General features: G+C 37.8%; 1 protein-coding gene across 4 annotated transcripts in view; it reads right to left on the reverse strand.

Moving 5' to 3' along the window:
• The window catches only part of HOMER1 (homer scaffold protein 1), an 88,010-nt gene that overhangs the window by 2,666 nt on the left and 63,722 nt on the right, over positions 1–21,622 (reverse strand). For 3 of the 4 annotated variants that reach the window (XM_083819064.1, XM_083819062.1, XM_083819061.1), the window contains exons 6-8: positions 19,087–19,243; positions 5,587–5,697; positions 3,995–4,075 (exon numbers count right to left, since the gene is read on the reverse strand). In XM_083819064.1, coding sequence (XP_083675190.1) covers positions 3,995–4,075; positions 5,587–5,697; positions 19,087–19,243 — 349 coding nt within the window. Of the gene's footprint in view, positions 1–2; positions 3,394–3,994; positions 4,076–5,586; positions 5,698–19,086; positions 19,244–21,622 lie in introns of those variants that run through there. The other variant, XM_083819063.1, reaches the window with a different exon arrangement.

Raw genomic sequence — 21,622 nt, forward strand, 5'->3', positions numbered from 1 at the left:
AGAGAAAATACATAACATGTTAATGCGTTATCTACAAACAGAAAGCAGTCTAACCTCCTCTTGGCATTCATGCGCTACTTTTGTTTTTAGAATAATTTGTGACCCTTTGAAGTTTCCATAATGCCAAAACCAGAACCCAGACTGCTATTTGGATTGAGAATCTATCCTTTCCTCCATTTTTTCAATAATTCATCTGAAGGACAGACTCATTTGAACAGAGATAAAATTTAGTCGGTGCACAATGTATGTGATATTTAGTTATCACTTCTGCCATTCAGAAATATGCCACCTAGTGAAAACAGCTTCTCAAAGGATTACTTAAATTCGAAACTCCCCTTATTTAGACTACATGAATTGCTCAAGGACATCAGTCCCCATCAGATGGACTCACACAGAAGCCCATCCAGATCACTGCTTTATGTACAGAGGAGTACCACCTTACTTCTGTCCCAAGTTATATGCCTTTTCACACTGAAAATTAGGACTGGAATAAAACTGAGCAAGACCGATCAAGGTGAAACCACTTGTAGAATACTTAAAGCCTCAAGCACAGGCTGGGTGTCTCATCTGGCTGCCCCATCGCCAAGGTCTGCACCATAGTGGTCCCAGGCTGGGACCACCAGCAGCGCTGGGAGGAGAGCTCACGGCTGCTCTGCAGTGGGGGCAGATGATTATTTCTTAATTTCAGCTATGAAAACCACTACTGAAGGCAGCACAGGGACAGTGCACTTGGTACACCATACACCCTGAGCAGCCATTTTCTGGAAAAGTGCACACCAAATTAGTATTTATGTGCAGTGACATTTTTTAAATGCTGCCTGCCTTTACAGCAGGTTTGGGTCACACAGCTTTAATGGAGCCGCTCTCAGCTTTCGGACCAACTCGTTTCATGCAGCCACATCTCCTCATAACCGGAGTGCCTCGCCTACTGCTTGTTTGTAAATGGGCAAAGTAAAAATGACAGATTTTTGGCCACTGGCCTCAAACAACAGAGCTGAGAGCAGGCATTACCCCTTGCCGCCAGGATCAAGAGAAAGATTATTTTAATCTGTTTCACACAGATAAAATAGTTGCCAAGGGATTAAAGGAGACTAGCTGAAAAAGGGAGCTTGTAGAAACTACGTAAATTAAAACAGGTGTGTACTTAGGCAACGATCAGCTTCCTCACAGGTGTTAGGAGCAAGCAAGCTAGGTGACTGTAACCCCGTCGGCACCCACCGCAGGCTGTCCCTCGCTGGGCCTACACCTGACCTCCACGCCAAGCGCTGGCACGTGCTACATGGCCTCAGTGCCACAGGGACTAGGGCCCTCCATGGCAAAGTGACCTCGTGTGGCATGGAAATGGGGCTCAGTGTCCCCTCAGCTCCGCTGGGTGGCACAGCCCTTCTGGTATTTCACACAATACTGGCCGCTCAAGCCTTCTGAGGTTGGTTTCTGGAAAACGCTGCTTCCCGAATTTTACTTGTGATCCTGACATATCTTACCCTAGATTAGTTTTAGTGATTGTTATAATAGTATTGAGTTACAAGTTCATGTCCAGATCATGTGCAGCTTCCTATTACAGTCCGCCTCAGAACTGCTGCTTCTTAATGGAAGAAGGGGAGAGGTATCCACATAACATAATCCATTCCCCTACTTGTGTCATTTCGCTTTATTTGCAATTAATCTCACCTACTCTTCTGATCCATTCAGGCCCTTTACAAGGTTTATTGTACACTGTTTTTTCAAGCTCTTACAGCAGGCATAATCACTTCTCATAGATTATTTTCTTTTAAAAAATAAATTATTAACAAATCATTTTTGCTATTCGCACTGTAATAATCTCTTATGGAAGTCAGAGTAAGGATCAGTATTAAATATTCAAATCATACACAACAGCTGTATTTAGGGATCAGGCACAGTAATAAAGATATCCTGACTTGCTGTGAGAGTCACACTGATCATGACTGATTGATATGTCTTAATTAATTAAACTATTAAGTAACAAGGGCCCTGATACTTACCCTTTGCAGTGATAACATACTGCTGCTCACTGAGATTTCCCAGTGATGGATTTCAAATTCATTCCCTGATATAAATGTGTCAGAAATGCAACATACCTTGGAATAATAATTTCTTTGTATAATGTTTTTCATATAGGCTGCATTCCAAAATATTATAGAGTTACATAATCCATTTGCGAACACAAGAGGGTGAAAAACAAAGCGGAAGAGAAAAGTGTGTGATGAACAGACACAGACCAGAGAGACAATCACTCTGAAAACAGACAATGAGTCAACGAAGCGAACAGATGTGGGATGGTCAGACCGGAGCTATGGAAGAAAACACAATTTCTCTGACATCACAGGTGTAGGGTGAAGTGGCTTGGAGAAGGCCACTGCTGTCAAAGCAGAATGAGTACTGCAGTACGCAAAGACTTAAGATCTTTTGTAAGAGCTGCATCAGGTCAGTAATAAGCTTTAACCTGAAGAAGAGCAACTTTTATGTCGGATCCTAACCATTTTGAGAAACTGATCACCTACAATGTGACATATGGACCTATATATATAATACATCCATTTGGTTCCTAAGATAAATATATATCTCAAAAGGAAGCTACAACCTTTGTGAAGTATAATTATTAATAAAAAGTTAGGATTTACAGATTCTCAAAAATCTTCAGCCTTTTGCTAGTATCTCATAACTCTGCTTGCTAAGGATGACTATTTCCCAGATCATTATTACTTTTCATGTGGTCTTATGCTGATATTATTACATATGTCACTGCTAGCACAATTTCTAACTTTCATTATAATCTCATTTTTAAATCACTCATATAAGTTCCTTTTCATCTGAAAACTCCCATGCTTAAAGTCAGCAACAGTTTTTGGAATAGTGGAACAGGCAAGCTCAGGTGTACTCAAAACAATCTTCAAAGAAGCACTGTAATAACATAGTTTTTTTTACAAATAATTTGACTTAAGAATGGGGGAGAATGAATACAGTAATTTTGTTCTAATGTGGTTTATTCTGTAGGTTAAAATGAGATTCAAGAAAGTTTCAATTCACATAACACATTTCAAAGAATATCCACTTGATGATCTTTTAGCTGTGGATAGCCTGGCAGAGCTTGTTTTTGGCACGATATAGGTTAAGATGCAGAATAGTGATGGTCACATTTCAGCACTTTGGATTTGGAGCTATTTAATGCCTGAGTTTCCAGCTGTATCAAAACTCTGATGTCTGAATTCAGAGTTTAAACCCATCTCAGCTCTGGGTCAACCTCAATCAGAAGGCTGATGCTTCCTAAGGGGGTCATGTCCATGCTGGCTGGTCAGCCCAGCAACAGAAGGACAGGAGCTCAGACATGGCAAGGGAGGGTATACTGCTTCCAGTAGGCTGAGGTATCTGGCTCTACACACAGTGAAGGATCAACACAGAAAAAAGAAGATGACAAAAAAAACAACAACAACAACAAAAAAAAACAACAAAACAAAGCAAAACAAACAATAAAAATACGATTCTAAATAATTATATATAATCCTAAAAATAAAATGTCAAATTCTGTTTTTAAAGTCTGTACTCTGCAAGAACACTTTAACCTTTATCAGAGAATGCTTAGAAGCTGAATACAGACTCATACCAACATGATGCTTATCAACAAGCCTGATAGTTCAGTGGCACATGAGACCTATGACAAGACATTGCTGTGAAAATGAGACCAGAACTGCCCACGACATGTATTGATGAAGGACATCTGCTTGCCTCAGAGCTGGGTGGAGTTCGGTGGCATTATAAATGAAATTTGGTTCTGTTTCCTCGGTAAAAAAATAATGACTTACCGCAGGTGGAAATTGTGGTACAAATTCCCCAAGAGCATCTTGACCCACCACTTTACAACTTATATATTTGCCCAGCAGCTTCGATCAATACAGCAGAAGTTGCTGATGTAAACTGCTCACTTGAAGATCATTTTTCCCTTCTATCTAAATGAAGATGATGCACTATAGCTCACCTGTAACTTCTGGGTCAGAGAATCCCTCTGTGCCTGGAGCTCTCTGGCATTGTCAATTTCTTGTTTCAATCTTTCTATTTCCTAAAGGAGAAGAAACAACTTCTTTAGCAACATATTATTTGGATTGGCTTCAGTACAGGTAAGCTGGCTACTTCTTCTTCTCCTGAGCAAGGCGTAGCAATGATACCAAAACTGGCAACTGGCTACTACCTATCATAGCACATGAAGTTTAAGCTCTGCTCCCAATACTCCTGAATCACAGTCCCCAAAAGGCAATCCCCTTGTGAATAAACAACAATAAAGACAAGTATTTTCTTTGTCATGCAAGTCCAAGCCTCCTTCCCATACAAAAGACTTGAAATATTTTTTTTTTCTTGGAATATTAAGGGTCCTTGTAATTTGAGAAACAATTTTGTTTTTTATGTTCTGTTATAATCTATCCTTTCCCATTTTTTCATGAGAAAAATCCAATTTTCATCTGTGAGCTGCTTATTATGTCACTAGCAGCAGGGCTGAGCATCAAAAAATTACCAGCCTTGACCACTGATTTCTATAAAAGACTTAAAACTAACAAATATTTCTCCCTACAGGGGCATATTTACCTTCCAGAACTCCTCTTGGAAAGGTATCTCTGCATTCAGCAACTCAGCACAATGTGAAAGAGCAAGGGCACCAAAATGGGAATCATTACCAACCTAAGGCTAATCTCGGGTCTGAGGGAGCTTGAAGAAGGCCTTCCTCCATTTTGGGAGCATGTTCTGTTTGTTCCTAGGAGCTCTTCTCCTGCACCCTCCTCAGAAACAGCTAACAACAACTCAGCTGGAGACCCTGCAGGACACACTGGCCCTCCAAATGTACATACCAGTGCGTGCTTTGTCTGTGCCCATGCACAGCTCAAGGGATCTGATCTTAAACAGGGCAAGCAAACCATCATACATGGCCCCCTCCAACTCCTTCTTCCCATCTATAAAGGGGCAATCCCCAGTCATTCTGTGGCACAAATCTTTTTTCCTCTAGGACCCATGCCAGTGCAGGTGTTACTCCAATTCTTTGTATTTTCCTGTTGCTGGCCAAGCCCAAGGCAGATGGCACAAAAAATATCATCCAAGTTACAGACTGGGGGTTTGGCACGCGTTAAAGGAGAGGGCTTATCTTTGGGATCATAAAAGTCAGCTATATTAACACAGACTGAAAAACAGATTGGCCTGAAAAAAAGGCATTGATATATTTCCTGCTCCAAACCCCTCTCTCCAGAAAAAGGAAAGCATGCTTATGACTGCTTCCCTTCTTAGTCAGTGTGGACAGCATTAGTGTGGTGATTGCTCTAAAGAAACCACATGTGCCTCAATGCAGACTTACTTTTGCAAAGAGTAAAAGCAAAGATGAAAAAATGATATTTTTTGTTCTTCAGATACCTAGCTCTATATTGGACAGATGTAGAAGGCAAAATATTAATCATTTCAAATAAGCTGAAAAATTAAATTTTTACATCCATAGGAAATACCACGACACTTACTAGTCATTGCAAGATTAATATTGAATTCCTTTAGAAAAGATGTAACAAAAAAGCCAAAATAAACATTAGCAAATACCTCTTCTTTTTTCTTCAGCGTAGATTCTAATTCCTGTATTGTCTGGTTTAATTCTGTTTTATGTGTGTGGACTGCATTGGCTTGACTGCTCACACACTCTAGCTCAGTCACCTGTTGAAATAAGTGGTGGCAACACACAGAGAATTAATTGCAACAATTTCAAGGTACCATTATTTCTTAGAATAAATAGCTGAATTTGAAATATACCCTTAGTTCTGGGTGACTTATGTTGATTAAAATGGTGAAGCTGTTCTTATGAAGCTGCGTACAAGTCCTTAACAAGTTGTTTTGCAGAAAATGGCTGCTGTGACTTCTAATGTTTACTGTAACAACTTGGAAACAATAAATTTAATATATTGCAGGCTGAAAAGAACATTAATTAAAAGTTATACTCACTAATTATTGAAAATTTTACAGAAGAAGCTGAATTACCGTTTCAGAAACAGTAACATCTAGATGATTAAACACAGATCTAAGTAACCTCTCCATCTGACATTTTTTAATGTTGCACCATCTTAATCAACTAAGCCACAATGCTCATCCCCTTCGTAGCACGCCAATTAACATTTCACAGCCTCAATTTCTGACTCCGCATCAGAAGATACTCAGCTACCAATGTACAGCTGCCAGCTTCTTACTTCCTGTAGTCTCAGACTTCATCTCTCAGTCACAAAACAAACAACTAATGGCACAATTTGGATTTGTACTGTTCCTCTTTATTAGCAGGCAGCAAACATTCTCCATCTGCCCTTGGATAAGATAAGATACCTGGCAATAGTATGCCCTTTTCATTTTATTTTTTTAATTGATGAGATGTTAATATCCTAACATTCACAGAAAAATGGTTGTCAAAAATGGCTTATGCATTAAAGAAATAAAAGTTCATGCAGCTACAGTCTACACAGACTTCGTTCACGTACCTCTCAAATTACAGTGCAGTTTCAGAGAACTCTCACACTGCATGTCTGCATGGATTTCTGCACTAAAACCTTTTTGTTTAGGAACAAACTGTAAAAAAATACTATTTAAAAACCAATAACTCATTTTTTTCCCAGACTGTCTGTCAGTCTTAGTATACGGTGTTTGACAGAGCTGCATCATCTACCTACAGAACAAATCTGCCCCAATAACTAGTTTGAACATAGCATGTTTCTGTGCTACCCAATTTGTCAAGGAAAACCCCTAGGTCTCAAATTAAATTCCTTAGAGAAGTAGCCCCTAGACAGAGGGCATGTATTCTCCAGGACATTTTTCTTTCTTAGATGAAAATCTTGAGGAATCAAGGGTGGTGTCCTCCACCACCAATATAGTCTAGCCAGAGAAGCCACTGTGATGCCAGTAATTTAAGACTCTGAATGGTTTGCAGGCTTAAAAAATAGATTACTGAATGCAGGGAGAAGTTGAGGGAAAGCCAAGATTGAAATACAAGAAAATTAAAACAAAATCCCTCTCAGCTTTTCTTTCTGAGTCACAGGGCTTGAAATTCCCTTGTGTTCCCCTGTGGCCTGAACAGTAGTCTCGTTTCTCCTCCTGGAAAGCTGTCATTTGACATTTTTGCACACCAGGTTAATAAATGTAGAGACACTAAAATTACAGCAATTCTTTGGAGGGAAAAAGGGAATGAGGGAAGAGAAGGTAGCTTGATAGGACCCCCCAAGAACTATCTTATTTACTGAAATTACCCCAGAAGAAATATCTGTGCTCATGGCACAAAGTAACAGCAGTTTGTTCAGTTTTATATGTTACTGAGTATTTTGATTGCAGTCTTAGACCTTTTCCTCAATTTGCCAAAACTGCACAAAAAATATATCTATTTAGATTTTTTTTGTAACAATTGTAACAAGCTAACAATTGTTACTGTTACGGTATTCACTGCAATAACTACACAGTCACAACCAACCAGAATTGCAACACACCAGCTGGGATAAAGCTATGTCTAAACAGTGCCTGAACTAACACGTTGTTCTACATTACACTGTGTAAACACATCAAGAATCACCAACTCGCAGAATAATTTAGGCTGGAAAGGGAGCTTGGTGCTCATTCGGTCCAAGCCCCTCATTCAAAACCGGGCCAATTTTGAAGTCGTATTTCGTTGCTCAGGGTCTTGTCCAGTCAGGAACCATTCACCATTTCGTAGCGTCACCATACTTTTATCCACATCAACCACCTTCACCTCTTCTGAATTTCAACCTAGTAAACATTTCCAAACTTTTCTGCTGAACCAAGTCTTGAATTAGAGACAGAAGCTTCTGTGAACCCAGGGGTAGTGTTGATTTAGATACCCACATTCAGACCCTTTTCCACCCATTTTGAAAGTCTGGAACTTTATACGATAACCTCCAAGAAGGTCAATCTCTCTCTTAAAGCTGTTGTACCCACTGGCTCTTACCAAGTACTGGTGCAGTGAATACTCATTTACACTGAGTGGTACAGCCTCAACAGGAGAGACGGGAAAAATCAGTCCCCAAAACACCTTTCTCCTAGTGCTCTAGAAGCAAGGGTGCAGAGGTCTCTCTCCCTGTGACTAAGGAAGAGCTTGAACCCTACTGTTTTCCATGGGGTTTCCTCCGGGCAGGCACACACGGTGAGGATGCATGCATACTGTTAGCGCAAGCTTGGAGTCTGAGGGGGCTGGTGGATTGAGCTGGGGTGGGTGAAATGTTACCTTGCTGTTGGCTGCAGGTATTGCTACCAGCCAGAAACACCTCCTGCGAGAGACCCACTGGCTGCACGGCTCGCATGAACACTCCTCAGTGTGCTCTGGACATACTAACTTGAGACACCTATTGAAATTGCTTAAGCAAACACAGTTGATTTTGCTTGAGCAGGGTAGAGTTTGCTCCACAAACTTTCTTGCCAACAGTCAACTGCTCTCAGAAGGGGCTGTGATACCTTGCTCTGGTCCAGCTTTCTTGTAGGCAAACATCCATTTTTTACTGCTTGTGCAAGAAAATAATGCATGGTTCAACTGTTTTGTTTACTGCTGAAAGCCAAGTAACTTGGGAAAAAAAAATCAATTTAAAAACATGTTTACTTTAATAATAGTCTTATTTAAATGTCCATTCCTATAAAAATGTGAAAAGATGTCAAATATGCTCATGATGCTCTCTTTCTGAATGCACCTTTAAAAAAGAAAATCATATTACGAACCTTTCAAAAAATCTGCAGAGTAAGATGGAAAATGATGCGATATAAAGCATACATAATTGAAAACAGAAGTAACAAAATATAAAGCTCTAGGCAAAAACATGGATAACATTTACTTGCTCTATTTCCTTGTTTCAAATTGAATTTATTTTTCTAATGACCACTGGTCCAAAAAACATCAAAAATAACTGTTTATGCATTATGCACAGAAGGGGGCATAACAGGAAGCTAAAATGCTTTAGTCTGACCCTCCCACATGCTATTTTCAGGGACATCTCCTTATTTGTTTTTTCACATTTAAGAGCAAGGCTCAAGCAATCATTCAAGTCTTTGCACAGCAACACTAAATAATGTATCTGTGATTAAAACTTGTTTCCAGTACAGAATTCTGACTGTATTCTGACTTCTGACAAAGACTGAAAAAACAGTCTTTGAACAATAACTGACCAAACAAGGTTCTTCATCATAAGACTGCATTGACTTCCATATCTGGAAAAAGTCTGTACTGTGGCTTCATATTTGAGACTTAAAGGAATATTGTTCTTAGCCCCTGCTTCTGTACTTTACATTTGTCATCCAGGTAAAGATTGCTTGTAGAGAAAGAAATTCTGAAAGGGCTTTTTAGTGACTATTTAATGGGCTATTTTTTCCCTCATATGGACATTATTATACTTAAATGCATACTTTAGTGAGAAATTCATCAGTTGAAATAAGACAGAAAGGCAACTTGTTCTGACAGAGCCTAAGCCTTCTGAGCAGAGGCCATTAAAGAGTTTTCTGGAAATTCTGATCTAAGGTCAACACCCTATAAATAGAGGAGAACGCCAGGCAGACATTTTCATCATGCTGTGCAGCTGTTGCCAAGACAGGAGGAGTGAGACCACGTAACAGAAGGGGCAACAGATTTTATATAAGCTTAAGACAGTAATTGCACAGAGCTTCTCCAAGAAAACAAACCAAATCAAAGCATGAAGAAAACAAATGTAGAGATCGTATCAAATCCTAACACAGACAACTGCTTCATGAGTGAAGACTTTGGTTAGACAGAAGCAAAGAACTGGGAATGACAGAAATATTTCAAGTGGTTGCCCTCCCAGAGCAATTACTGACAGAATGAATCTGAGCTACGTTTGCTCAAGGTTGATTAATTTTTTTCATATCACTTTCTTGAAATAGATTTGTATACTTCTAATCTCAATCAACAACTGTTTTTTTTTCCTGTCTTAAGAGTCAGTACCTACAAATCATTAATTTCTTTTTAAACTTCATACAGAAATTACTTTAGCTATTACAAAAATGCTGAGAAATACGGGTTAAAGTACATTTTCAGTGTTGCTTTAGTCTATTTTATAGATATACCTGACTATCTTAACTTGTTGTTTCCTAAAGGTATTTTTGACACATATTTATTGTGGAACACAGTATTTAAGGTCTACTAACCCAAGCTACAGTGCAGAACAGAGAGAGTACTCGTGCAAGACAGAATTTAAGTATTACTTATGCATTTTTAGCTGGTTGAGTTACCCTTGCTTAATGGATCACAACCGTGATTGTGATATTATTCCATCAATAATTGAAGATGAACCTCCTTCAAATTAAACAGAGCCCTTTGCTTTCCACAGTAAGTAGAAAAATGATATTGTGTAGCTCAGCAAAACAAGGAATAACTGCATAAAATTTCACATAAGTTTTGCAGAAGAACCTTCTCAGTTCTTCATGGTAGACAGTAAGATGGAAGACAGCGTGCAAACAAGACAACCATAAAAAACAATCTAGTATAGCTTTCAAGAATAAAAACTCTGGGAAAAATTTTGGTTCTAATAAATGTGAAAATGCAGAAAACAAGGAAAATTGCTTTCCTAGGTTGCTGCTGAAAAAACAAAAAAGTGCACCATCGTATTATCACTTCTGACAGCAAATTAACTATTGTAGTCTTTCAAGATTTACCCATAGATAAAATGATAACCTGAGGGTAAGGGGAAGAGTTTTGTGTATTGCCAACAATACATTACTTTTTTCAACTTAGAAATCAATTAAAGATTTTGCTGAAAAGGACACATTTTTCTCTGTGGGCACTGAAGCCTCAAGCCATGGAAATATCAAAATGTTTTCTACAGTTAGATATTTCTGCAGAGATGAGAGAGGAATAATCCATCATCTGCTTGATTTTTGTGAAAAACAAAAATGAAACTGAAGTAGGAATATTTGAAAATACAAGAAGTATAATAAAATCGATGCTCTGAGCTTCAGCCATGCATTGCTATTTGCAACTGATAGTGTTAATACTAATTTCAGGGAATATCCCTTTGTCTGAAATTCAATTAGTAAGGTTTTTTTTTTTTTTTTCTGCTATCTGACCAGTTCATAAAATACATGCAATAACAAACTCAATACAGATATGTCATCTTTTAATCCTGTGGACTTTTAGTTCCTGTAATTTCCTCATTCTCCAATAGAGTTTTGGAATTATAGGTTATATTTCATTCTACAAAGCTTTGACTACATAAAAATGCTGCAGTATGCCTCCACAAAGTGCGCTTTGTATACCCTGCAGATCTTAACAATATTCCCTCTTTTTAGAAAGATGATGAAGATGGGGATGAGGGTCCTTAAGTGAAAACTTTTTTTTTTACTATCCCAGAGTGACCGCAGTTACTTTTTTATCACCCCACATTCAGTGTAAGTGAATTTCCACAAAAAAAAAATAAAATAAAGACATTGTCTTGGGTCATAAATGGAAATCTGCTCTAAAAGTAAATCAAGGCAAGCAGAAGATAATAAAGGACTTGCCTTCAGTTCACCATCCATAAAAAAAAAAAAAAGCTGGCTTCACATTCTGATTACAGGAAACAAAACAACTATAACCTGATTCACCTGCTTTGCCTGAAAAAGGGCAGATTTTTCAGTAAATTCGAAGTATTAAACAAGGTTTGATTCTTAATCAAGGCTAGATGTGGACTATAAGTATTACGAATCATGCCTAAAAAGGGACCTGGGAGTCTGTGGTAGACACTTCTGTCCAAGGAAATGTTCTGACATTCTAAATTCAAGACTGACAACAAATAAAATTTCAAAACCAGTATGAAATTTATGATAGCTGAAATGGATATTGGAGGAGCAAAAATGTACATCTGAGAGAAAAATACATATCCCTTGAAATAAAATGCTCACATTTTTTCCTTTGGTTATCCCCTAATATCATGCAACAAAGGTGGCCAGGTCACAAGGCTCTTCTCAAGGATTCTTAAAGTACCGCTATGGATTTCTTTTTATTAGAAACTAGTTCTACTGTTGGAATAACAGACCTTAGGAAGGTAATTACAGCCTGCCCTAAAACATAAACTCTTCTTTTAGGAAATGATTGCAATTTCAAAAATAAAAAGCAAAGTCACTGTTTTCCCACATACCTTTAGAAATTCAACAGTTAGAACAATTAGCCTTTCCAACACAGACCTAAGACTGTGTTGTTTCTTAACACTCCCCAGAACGTTTGGTCAATATTTAACATTACTTAACATAACTTGGGCAAAAGCTACCTATGTATTTTTGCTTTATCGGGATTTTCAAGTGCAACAAAAATTTGCTTGCAATTCCAGATTAATGGAATGCATATGTAAAAATACAGATTTATTTGTCTGGTTTTTGTTCACTTAGGATTGGTCCAACTGCACACACATTTGTTTCAATTAAATGCATTAAAAATGCTAGCAAAATGATAGTCCCACTGTTTCAATTAAATTGCCAAATGAACCATATTTACCCTGCAAAATGCTTATCTATTTTCTTCATAAACAAATGGCACCACATGACTACCGAGCCGCATGCTAATTACAATAATTTAAGAAGGAAATTATACTCAAGTAGCCTTTCTCTTTAATCAAGCAATCTAAGTTTAAATATAAGTTCATATTTTTCAGGAAGGATAGGAGGGACACAGTCTTGAAGACTGTATAACAAGAGATAGACATCACATAAAAAAAGACGCATTGCCAATAATTTTTTGGATTAAATCTCTTCTTCTTACCACTCTTTCTGTCACCTTATTTCATATTTCCACTTTTAGAACATTTCTTTCCTCACTTAAGTAAGTTATTCACAGTAGTCTCATATTGGCGATAATAAATTCTTCAATGAGCACTGACTTCTCAGAAAATCAGAAATCCACAGCATGGGCTCTGATTCAGCAAGCAATTGCACATCTGCATGTTTGAAACTGAGTCTTGGCTATCCATTTATTAATGCAGGTGGTGGAAATGTGGAGGTGACTGCTAGGGGTCTGCAAAGATTTTCTATAGACATTTTTAGGATAATCTGAGCAGATGATTTATATGGGGCCTCATACTTCCTGTGGACTTCACCAACTGCATTTAGACATTTGTTTTCTTTAATTAGCATACAAATGGCATGGTAAAATGATCATGGTTTTATTTCTGCATGCTCATGCATTTTTTTAAATATCCACTTAAAAATTTCTTTTTACAGTAGTGAAATCAAGATCCATTATTTGTCAGGTGTTCTTGACGACTGCATAAGATGTCTTCATACTTATTTCATTCACCGGATGAAAGAACCAGAACATAATAAGCTAATTTTATCTAATTTTCTAAGAAATTTTGGTAAAATAACAATCTAGAATTCAAGAGTTTACCTCTCTGTTCTTTTAGAAATACCCAAGAGCTTGATCACTTGCCTTCATCTTGTCATTGCAGCTTTCTTTTCCTGCAGATATATGATCTTCAAGGACTGCAGCTCTTTTATTATGCACTGGTGTTATTACTCTGAGCTATTGCCCAGTGTCATAGGATGATTTACTTTAGCAGTTAGCATACAAGAAAAAAATGTATAATTGTAATTTTTTACATGACAAAGATGAAACTTTGGGATATGTTCCATAATTTATATCACCACTCAATCATTTCCTTTCTGTGATACCAGGATTAATGTTAGTACCACTGTTATTTTATTTGTCTGAATTAGCTACTTCAGTTGGTGTTTTTTTCTGTTACTGAGCTGTTCTAAACTCATGAATCCCTTTTGACTTCAAATGTTACACAGGGTGTGTAGGAGTGCTCCCCAACCCTGTTTAAGGGAAATCCTTGTTGTTAAGCTGCTTCTGAGCAGATTAGAAGACAGAAGGCTCAGAGCTCTAAGTTAAGCTCTTGACTGGGCATCATGTCTTCTCAAAATTATTATCTCTTTGTATTTTAAAAGGAAAAATCCATTCAAAAGTTTAGTCAACTTTTGAAAAATATGTCTGACAAAATATCAACATACAGTATTTCTGACTTAAGCTCAAAATATAACAGAAGAGAGCACAAAACTTTAATTTATGGAGAACTTTGCACTCAGACACACTGAATTTGTATCTATTTCTTCTCAGCTCTAGGCATTACTAATGAAGAGAATAAATGGAACAAAGAAAACAAAAGCCTCAGAGAAAGCAAATAAGTGCAGGTTAATGTGAGAAACTAAATTGTCGTATGTGGAAATCTTAATCGGAAGAAAAAAAAAGATAATAAATTAACTTAATTTTTTTAAAATGTAATCACTAATCAAAGAGGGGGCATTGTAGCTTTGTTTCTATTATTTTAAAAGTGTAATCTGTGATACACAGAACAACTATTTCAGTCAAATTTGAAAACAATTATAGAACAGAAAATGATGGGTTTAAAAGAATTTAAAACCCCTGAAAAATCAAAGTTTACAATGAGTACTGTATGAGGGTAGAAAGGATCTGCAGAAGGATCTGGACAGGCTAGGTCAATGGGCTGCATCCAGTTGTGTGGCATGCAACAGGGCTAAGCGCTGGGTGCTGCACTTGAGGCATAACGACCCCTTGTAGTGGTACAGGCTCGGGTAGGGTGGCTGGAAAGCTACCTGGCAGAAAAGGACCTGGGGGTGCTGGTCTACAGCCAGCTGAACGTGAGCCAGCTGTGGTCCAGCTGGCCAAGAGGGCCAACAGCCTCCTGGCCTGCACCAGAAATGGTGTGGCCAGCAGGCCTAGGGAAGGGATTGTCCCCTTGGACGCAGCACTGGTGAGACCGCACCTTGAGCACCTGGAGTCATCAGTTTTGGGACCCTCACTACAAGAAAGATATTGAGTTGGCGGAAGACATTAAGGGAAGAACAATGAAGCTGGTAAAGAGCCCAGAAAACAAGAATTATGAGGAGTGGATGAGGGAACTGGGGCTGTTTAGTCTGAAGAAAAGGAGGCTGAGGGGAGACCTCATCACCCTCTACAACTACTTGAAAGGAGGTTGAAGTGAGGTGGGTGTTGGTCACTCTTCCCGGGTGACAAGTGATAGGATGTGAGGCAACGGCCTTCAGTTGCACCATGGGAGGTTTACAGTGGATATCGGGAAGTATTTATTCTCATAAAGGGTGGACAATCATTGTAACGGGCTGCCCAGGGAAGTAGAAGTGGTGGAGTCAGCATCCCTGGAGGTATTTGAGACGTGTGGATGTGGCATTTAGGGACATGGTTTAGTGGTGGGGCTCGCTATGTCAGGTTGATGGTTGGACTTGGTGATCTTGAAGGTCTTTTCCAACCTAGATGCTATGATTCTATGAGCCAAAGGAGCTATTTTATCACAGTGAATGAGAATAAAGGAAAGTATACAGGTGAGATATGATATAAAATCAAAGGATATTTATAAATTAAACATGACAAAATTCGAACTGTGGAGAAAGGTACCATAAAAAGTCACCTAATAAATAGTATTAGCAGGAAAAAAAACACATTCCTTTATTTTTAAATAGAGGCAATTATTTAAGTAAGACTATTTATAAAGCTATTTATATAAAGAGGAAGCTAAAAACAGAAATAATAAGATAAAATTTCCTAATCAATATGCATTACTTCCCCACCACTACCACACTTGACAGAGGGTATGAGTCTGCTGTGGCTTGCAGATAGATGACTCAGGCACCAAAACTTGTACATATACTTAAAGCACGTAAGGAGTGAATACCACAATCACATTATATATAAACCACATAATATGTTATTAAATTGCTCTAAACTTAACAGCTAGTGGTAGAAGTACAATTCTTTATTTTGAAAGCTGGTCTATTTTGTACAACACTATGATCTTATAAGTGTGTGTATCCCTCTAATGAATACAGATCTACACACATTCTACTTCTCCAGTGGGCAAGATGCTGTGACAGCCAACTTTTGCATATAAAACAACTACATTGCGACTAAACATGCAAACTATTTTCCAAACTTTTGTTTATCCTTGAAGTATTTTTTTCTATGAATATTTTTAAATATCATCTATCAACCCTTTCTCAACACAGTTTCTTCTGGATTAAAAAGCATTTGTCTTCTGAACTGGCATCATCCACAAGTTGCAGTACGGCATTTTCTGAATAGATATTACAAAAACCAATTTGACGAGAAGGGTGGTCAAGCATTGGAACAGGTTGTCCAGTGATGCTGTGGGTTCTCTATTTTTCTGGATTTGACTCACTGTCCTGAGTAACCTGATCCAACCCTGGAGCTGGATCTGATTTCAAAGTTGGACATACTTTCAGTAGGGAGTTGGGCAAGATAAGCTCCAAAGTTCCCCTCCATGCTAAATTATTCTGTGATTCTGTGAGCAAAAGATGGAGTTCATCACATGTCTAGAGGATTACCTAGACGATTATCCTATGGAGAAGGGCAAGCACTTACAGAAACAAATTAACTCAATACGTTAGTCAGTTTTCTTAGACTGGTACACCCATTCATGTTTCTGTGTCTATATGAATCATCTATATAAAAAAAGAGGACCATCCAAAACATGATGTGTAACTTCTACATAATCTCAGGAGAAATGGATTCCAATTTAGGGAGCATTTTTGGATCAGTTGCAGCTGGTGCTTACACTGAGCTTAGCAGATAAACCTAACAGAATGCTTACATCATAGTCTCTTAACACTGCTTGCTATCAAACATACCATAGCCAACAGTCTCCACATTCACCTTTTCAAAAGCACATTTTCTGTCCGTGTAACAGAGAAATATCTGAATTACAGTTTCTTTTTGGAATGGGGACCTGCTTCAAATTGAAAGATCAGTGCCCAGTGCGCAGGTCAGAATAGCTCTTGTATTGTGTTGTATGGGTAACAGATAAATTGATTTTTAACATCCTCTGCAGACTTTTGCCCAGACAGTTGGATTTACTGTGTTAGCCAAGTCTTTATTTTTCTCAAAGCAATTCCAATAGAGGGCAGTATTCTTGAGCTGTAGTAATTTACAGGCGTGCCCATTGAGACATATGCAGAGAGGTTTGTGAGATATTAGTAAACCCCAAGGTCCTGGATTACAGAAAGATTTGATACAAGCACATAAAAGGTGATTGTAAAAGAACATCATAGATGATCCCACATTATAACATTCTGTATTTCCTCAGAAATACAAAATAATTGCAGGAAAGTTGCTGGGTTTGCTTGGTATCAGGTGCAAGCAAAGTAACATACAAAAAAAATCTATATTCAGTAATTATGTTTGCCAATAACAAATTTCCAATAACAAGATAGGGCTAAGAGTGACAGTAATATCAAGAAAAAGGGATTTTCTATCACCATGCTGTGCTCATTTTGTCTGTTTGGGTATCCCCACAGTGGGCAGGCAAAAAATTCAGTTTCTGTTTTTCTGCATTACTTTTTTTTGTTGTTGTTGGATCAGAACTCTCTCTCACCTTTGCAACTGAAGTTGTCAATACATTTTATTAAGAAGAATGCTACCTCATCTTCACTGTAAAACCTAACTAGTAGTGAAATCCACCTTATATTCTGCAGTATCAAAATTTTATCAAATCTGTCTATTATCTTTCATCCACAAACCTGGAAAACAGGTTAGAACTTCCACTCTTCCAAGGGAGATGCTTAAATGAGACAAGAAAGTGAAAACATCTCTGTACGAACATGCATGACAAGCTTGTGCCTGAATAGAAAAGTTCCGAAGCAATGCAATTTTGTCAGCAACCATCAGTTTCTTCAGTTGAAAGCACTTTGCAAAAAGCACCAGTTTTAATTACATTTCATGCCTTTCATCCAGACAGGTATCACACACACAGTTAGAGTCCATTGGAAATTGTCACTCCTCCCTATTAAACTCATTTGGCTAGGATTTCAAGATCCTTGTTTCAAATCAGTCTAGGTATAGGACTGCCCCAACAACCTGACATTTCCCCGGGTTTCTCAAGTTGTGGGAATTCTTGCTACTCTTCCAGGGCTGGGTGAAGGTTAGGGGCAACCTGCTGAATTTCTCATCCTCAGATCAATATGATGTTTGCTCCCGTGATAGCCTTCAGTTGGACAGGTCCAGTGCACGTCTGAAAGAACCCTTTGTAATTTGCAGGATTTGGCTATCTGTTATTTCCATACCTTATTTTGTGTAAGAGACTACAGTCTATAAAATCAAATTAAAAAATCTGCTGTGTTTGCTATTTAACCTTTCCTGTCTGTCAGCTTATTCATGAAAGTGGTCTTCATCCACAAAAGTATACAGGTCTTCTGCCTTTTTTTTTTTTAGTTTTCTTAACTAAGTTCATATTAAAAAAAATCTAAAAATACTCCACCAAATCTTTTCTACATCTTCTTCTACATCTTTTCTACATACATGTGCTAGACTTGCCTTCATTTTGAACAAAAATACGCCCTAAGCTACAATGACACATTCACATGGATAAACGTGAATAAATTACACCAATATATTAAGTGCTATATGTGAAAAGAAAAGAGAAATTGTATACTCTATTCCTCTCTCAAAAACTGTTACTCCTATCCCACTTGTGGTTCTAATTTCTGATTTGCCAAATGACTTCTGCAAATTTTACAGTGAATGGAACAAGACCCTGCCCCTCCTGCATGAATGCAGGAGCAGATCATTATTTGCACATAACGAGCCTGGTGCTACACACGGTTTTCTTTGGGTGCAAGACCAAAAGGAAGCTGCTAGTCCTTGGTAACTCTGGGAACTACAAGAGGGTTCCTTTAACTTACAGATCTGATGTCAAGTTTCTATGGGCTTAGATGCAAGAGGGAGTCACGTGTAATGTTATGGTGAAAGTCCTGAAACAGATGCGATGCAGCTGGCATAAAGTGAGGAGTGAAAGCTGGCGAAGGTGGCCTAAGGTTTACAGCATAGATAACTCTGGCTACAACAAAACCCTCTAAAGAAAAAGAACTGCTACAAAAGAATTCGCTGAGAAACTCTGTGTGCTTTAAAATGATCTTTAGCGTCTGTCTCAAAGATTTACCTAAAGCTCAACAATAAGCTTATTTTTTCCACTTCAAAATGAGTGAATACAGTCACCAGTACTTCCATCTCAATAACACTGGCTGTTTGCTTTGACTTACCCGCTTATGAAGACGTTCTGCTTCCTCCTGATACGCAGCAAGCTGTTGTTTCCATTGTTTTACATTGGCAGTGGACTCCAGCAGGGCTGCTGTGAGCTTAGCATTATTACCCTTGAGCGTGGCCAGTTCTGCCTCCCAATGCTTGCTGATTGTCGAACTGCAGAGAGAGAATGAGAATGGTCAGAGAGTTCAAACCTCTAGGACTAAATGTTCAAATGAGAATAGAAGTGTGCAAATCATCAAAACTTCAAATTCGGAAAGTACTCATCAACAGAATTTTTAATATAGATTTATCATTACCGGAAAACAACCTCTACCCTACTAGTTCAAGAGGTTATTTTCTTTAAATAAAATGTTATGGATGATGAAATCCAACCAGTTCCAGGGAAGACCTCATTGCAGCCTTTCAGTCCTTAATGGGGGCTTATAAAAAAGGTGAAGAGTGACTTTTTACATGGGCAGATAGTGATAGGAGAAAGGGTAATGATTTTAAACTAAAAGGGGGAAGACTTAGATGTTGGTAGGAAATTCTTCACTCAGAGGGTGGTGAGGCACTGGAACAGGTTGCCCAGAGAAGTTGTGCATGCCCCATCCCTGGAGTTCAAGACATCAAGTGGATAGGGTCCTGGGCAACCTGATCTAGTGTGAGGCATCCCTGCTCATGGCACAGGGATTGGAACTAGATGATCTTTAAGGTCCCTTCAAACTCAAACCATTCTGTGATTCTAGGAAAAGTAACAGCATGTAATTCTAGAATATGCACATGATTAGTCATCATTTTAATATATATGTATTATGTATAAGTGCTTTTTCAATGTATTACTTAATGAAAGACATTGTAGGGAAAGATTTGTCACCAACATGATTAAGAGAGCTAATGTAGTGCTTTGGAACTACAGATTAGTTGACCTAATGCAAGCCTTCTATGCCTGAAATATACTTTTTATTATTATTATTAAATACCATACTTAATTTGGACTTACAAAATCAAAGATCTTGAATTTAAACAACATAATACTGTTAATAATTCTTCAGTAATATCAGCAAAGAACCTAAAGATCAAGAAGCATAGAGATATTATTCCTTTATTGCAAATAGGATTGTGATGTTGGGATTTATTGACGTAGCCATGGAGGAACAATTCTTGCCTATAATTTAGTTACTATCTGCGCAAATACAGGATTTTAATTTTCAAAGATAGTTAGTCAGCCATCATCCATAGACCCCATCCTTATACTTAGAATGCAAAGGAAAAACATCTCAGATATATCAGGTGATTGTATTTCTATGCAAATAGGTCATTACCATTTACTTTTATAAAGACAACCACATGTGAGTTGCACACCTACATGAAAAATACATATAGAAAATAATTAATTTTTGTCTAATTAACTTACTAGTAAAGGCATCACTGACAACTAATGATCTGTAACTCTAACCAAAATGACTTTGCATATAAGTTTATAGTGAATTATGAATAATTATTGTAATCTATTTCTAATAACTAATATAATTTAATATCACAGAATCACAGAAAGGCTTGGGTTGGAAGGGACCATATGTTTAATTATAGTTTACTGATATTTTGTATATAAGCTCATAGGCTTATTTGAACTTTGCACATATGAATCATTCTGCCACCATTTCACCCACCAAGTTTCTTTTTCTCACTTCTTGCATACGCACAGCCTGTTCCACAAATGCACATTTCAAAAACATCATGATTCCTATAAAAACTCCTTAGGTGTTCAAAGTCAACCAGTCACTAAGTGCCACTCATTATCAACTCAGATCACATCTACAGTTTCACTAAAATGGGATGTCTGATTCTTCCATGCTCCTGCATTTTCTTCCAGATATACTGCTTCTTCCCTTGAACAGGAATACAAACTCTTTCAGAAGAGAAATACAGGTTCTTTCAAATTGCTCTAGCATTTCATGATCTATTCTACTAATTAGAAGTTCACCACTGGAAATTTTAAATCTTCAGTGACTAAACTAATATAATGATAATCCTACTTCATTAGGGAACACTGACTCACATATTAAAGAAGATGAGAACAAATTTATGTAACAATATCTATACTTCTGTTTCTCTGAACAGATTTACTTTTCATCTATAGTAGTACAGCAGATCAACAACTTCTGTAAAAATCATGTGAAAAATTCTAGTTCATTATCATAATCGCATTTCCTCCTAGATGTTCTGATCTTGCAAACAAATGTCCACACCAAGTTCATGCAAGTGAGTGGTCCTATTTAGTAGCCCTGCTACAGCAGGACTAGAAGTTAACTGTGTGTGTGACGCTTACTCACGTTTACAAAATGTATCTTACTACTTGTCTTTTCTCACGGAAGAGATATACACACAAGATCCTATATTCATGTAATCCAGCAGATTACAAGCTAATTATCTGGGATGGTTACAGGAAGGGAACTGTTTGATCGCTTCATATCATAACTGACGATGCAAAAAGGGTAGTGAATGGATTTTTTTCAAATTATTTTTTATACTTACAATAATAAAAGGCAAAAT

The sequence above is a fragment of the Anser anser genome, assembly GCF_964211835.1.
Source record: "Anser anser genome assembly, chromosome: Z".
Taxonomy (NCBI): domain Eukaryota; kingdom Metazoa; phylum Chordata; class Aves; order Anseriformes; family Anatidae; genus Anser; species Anser anser.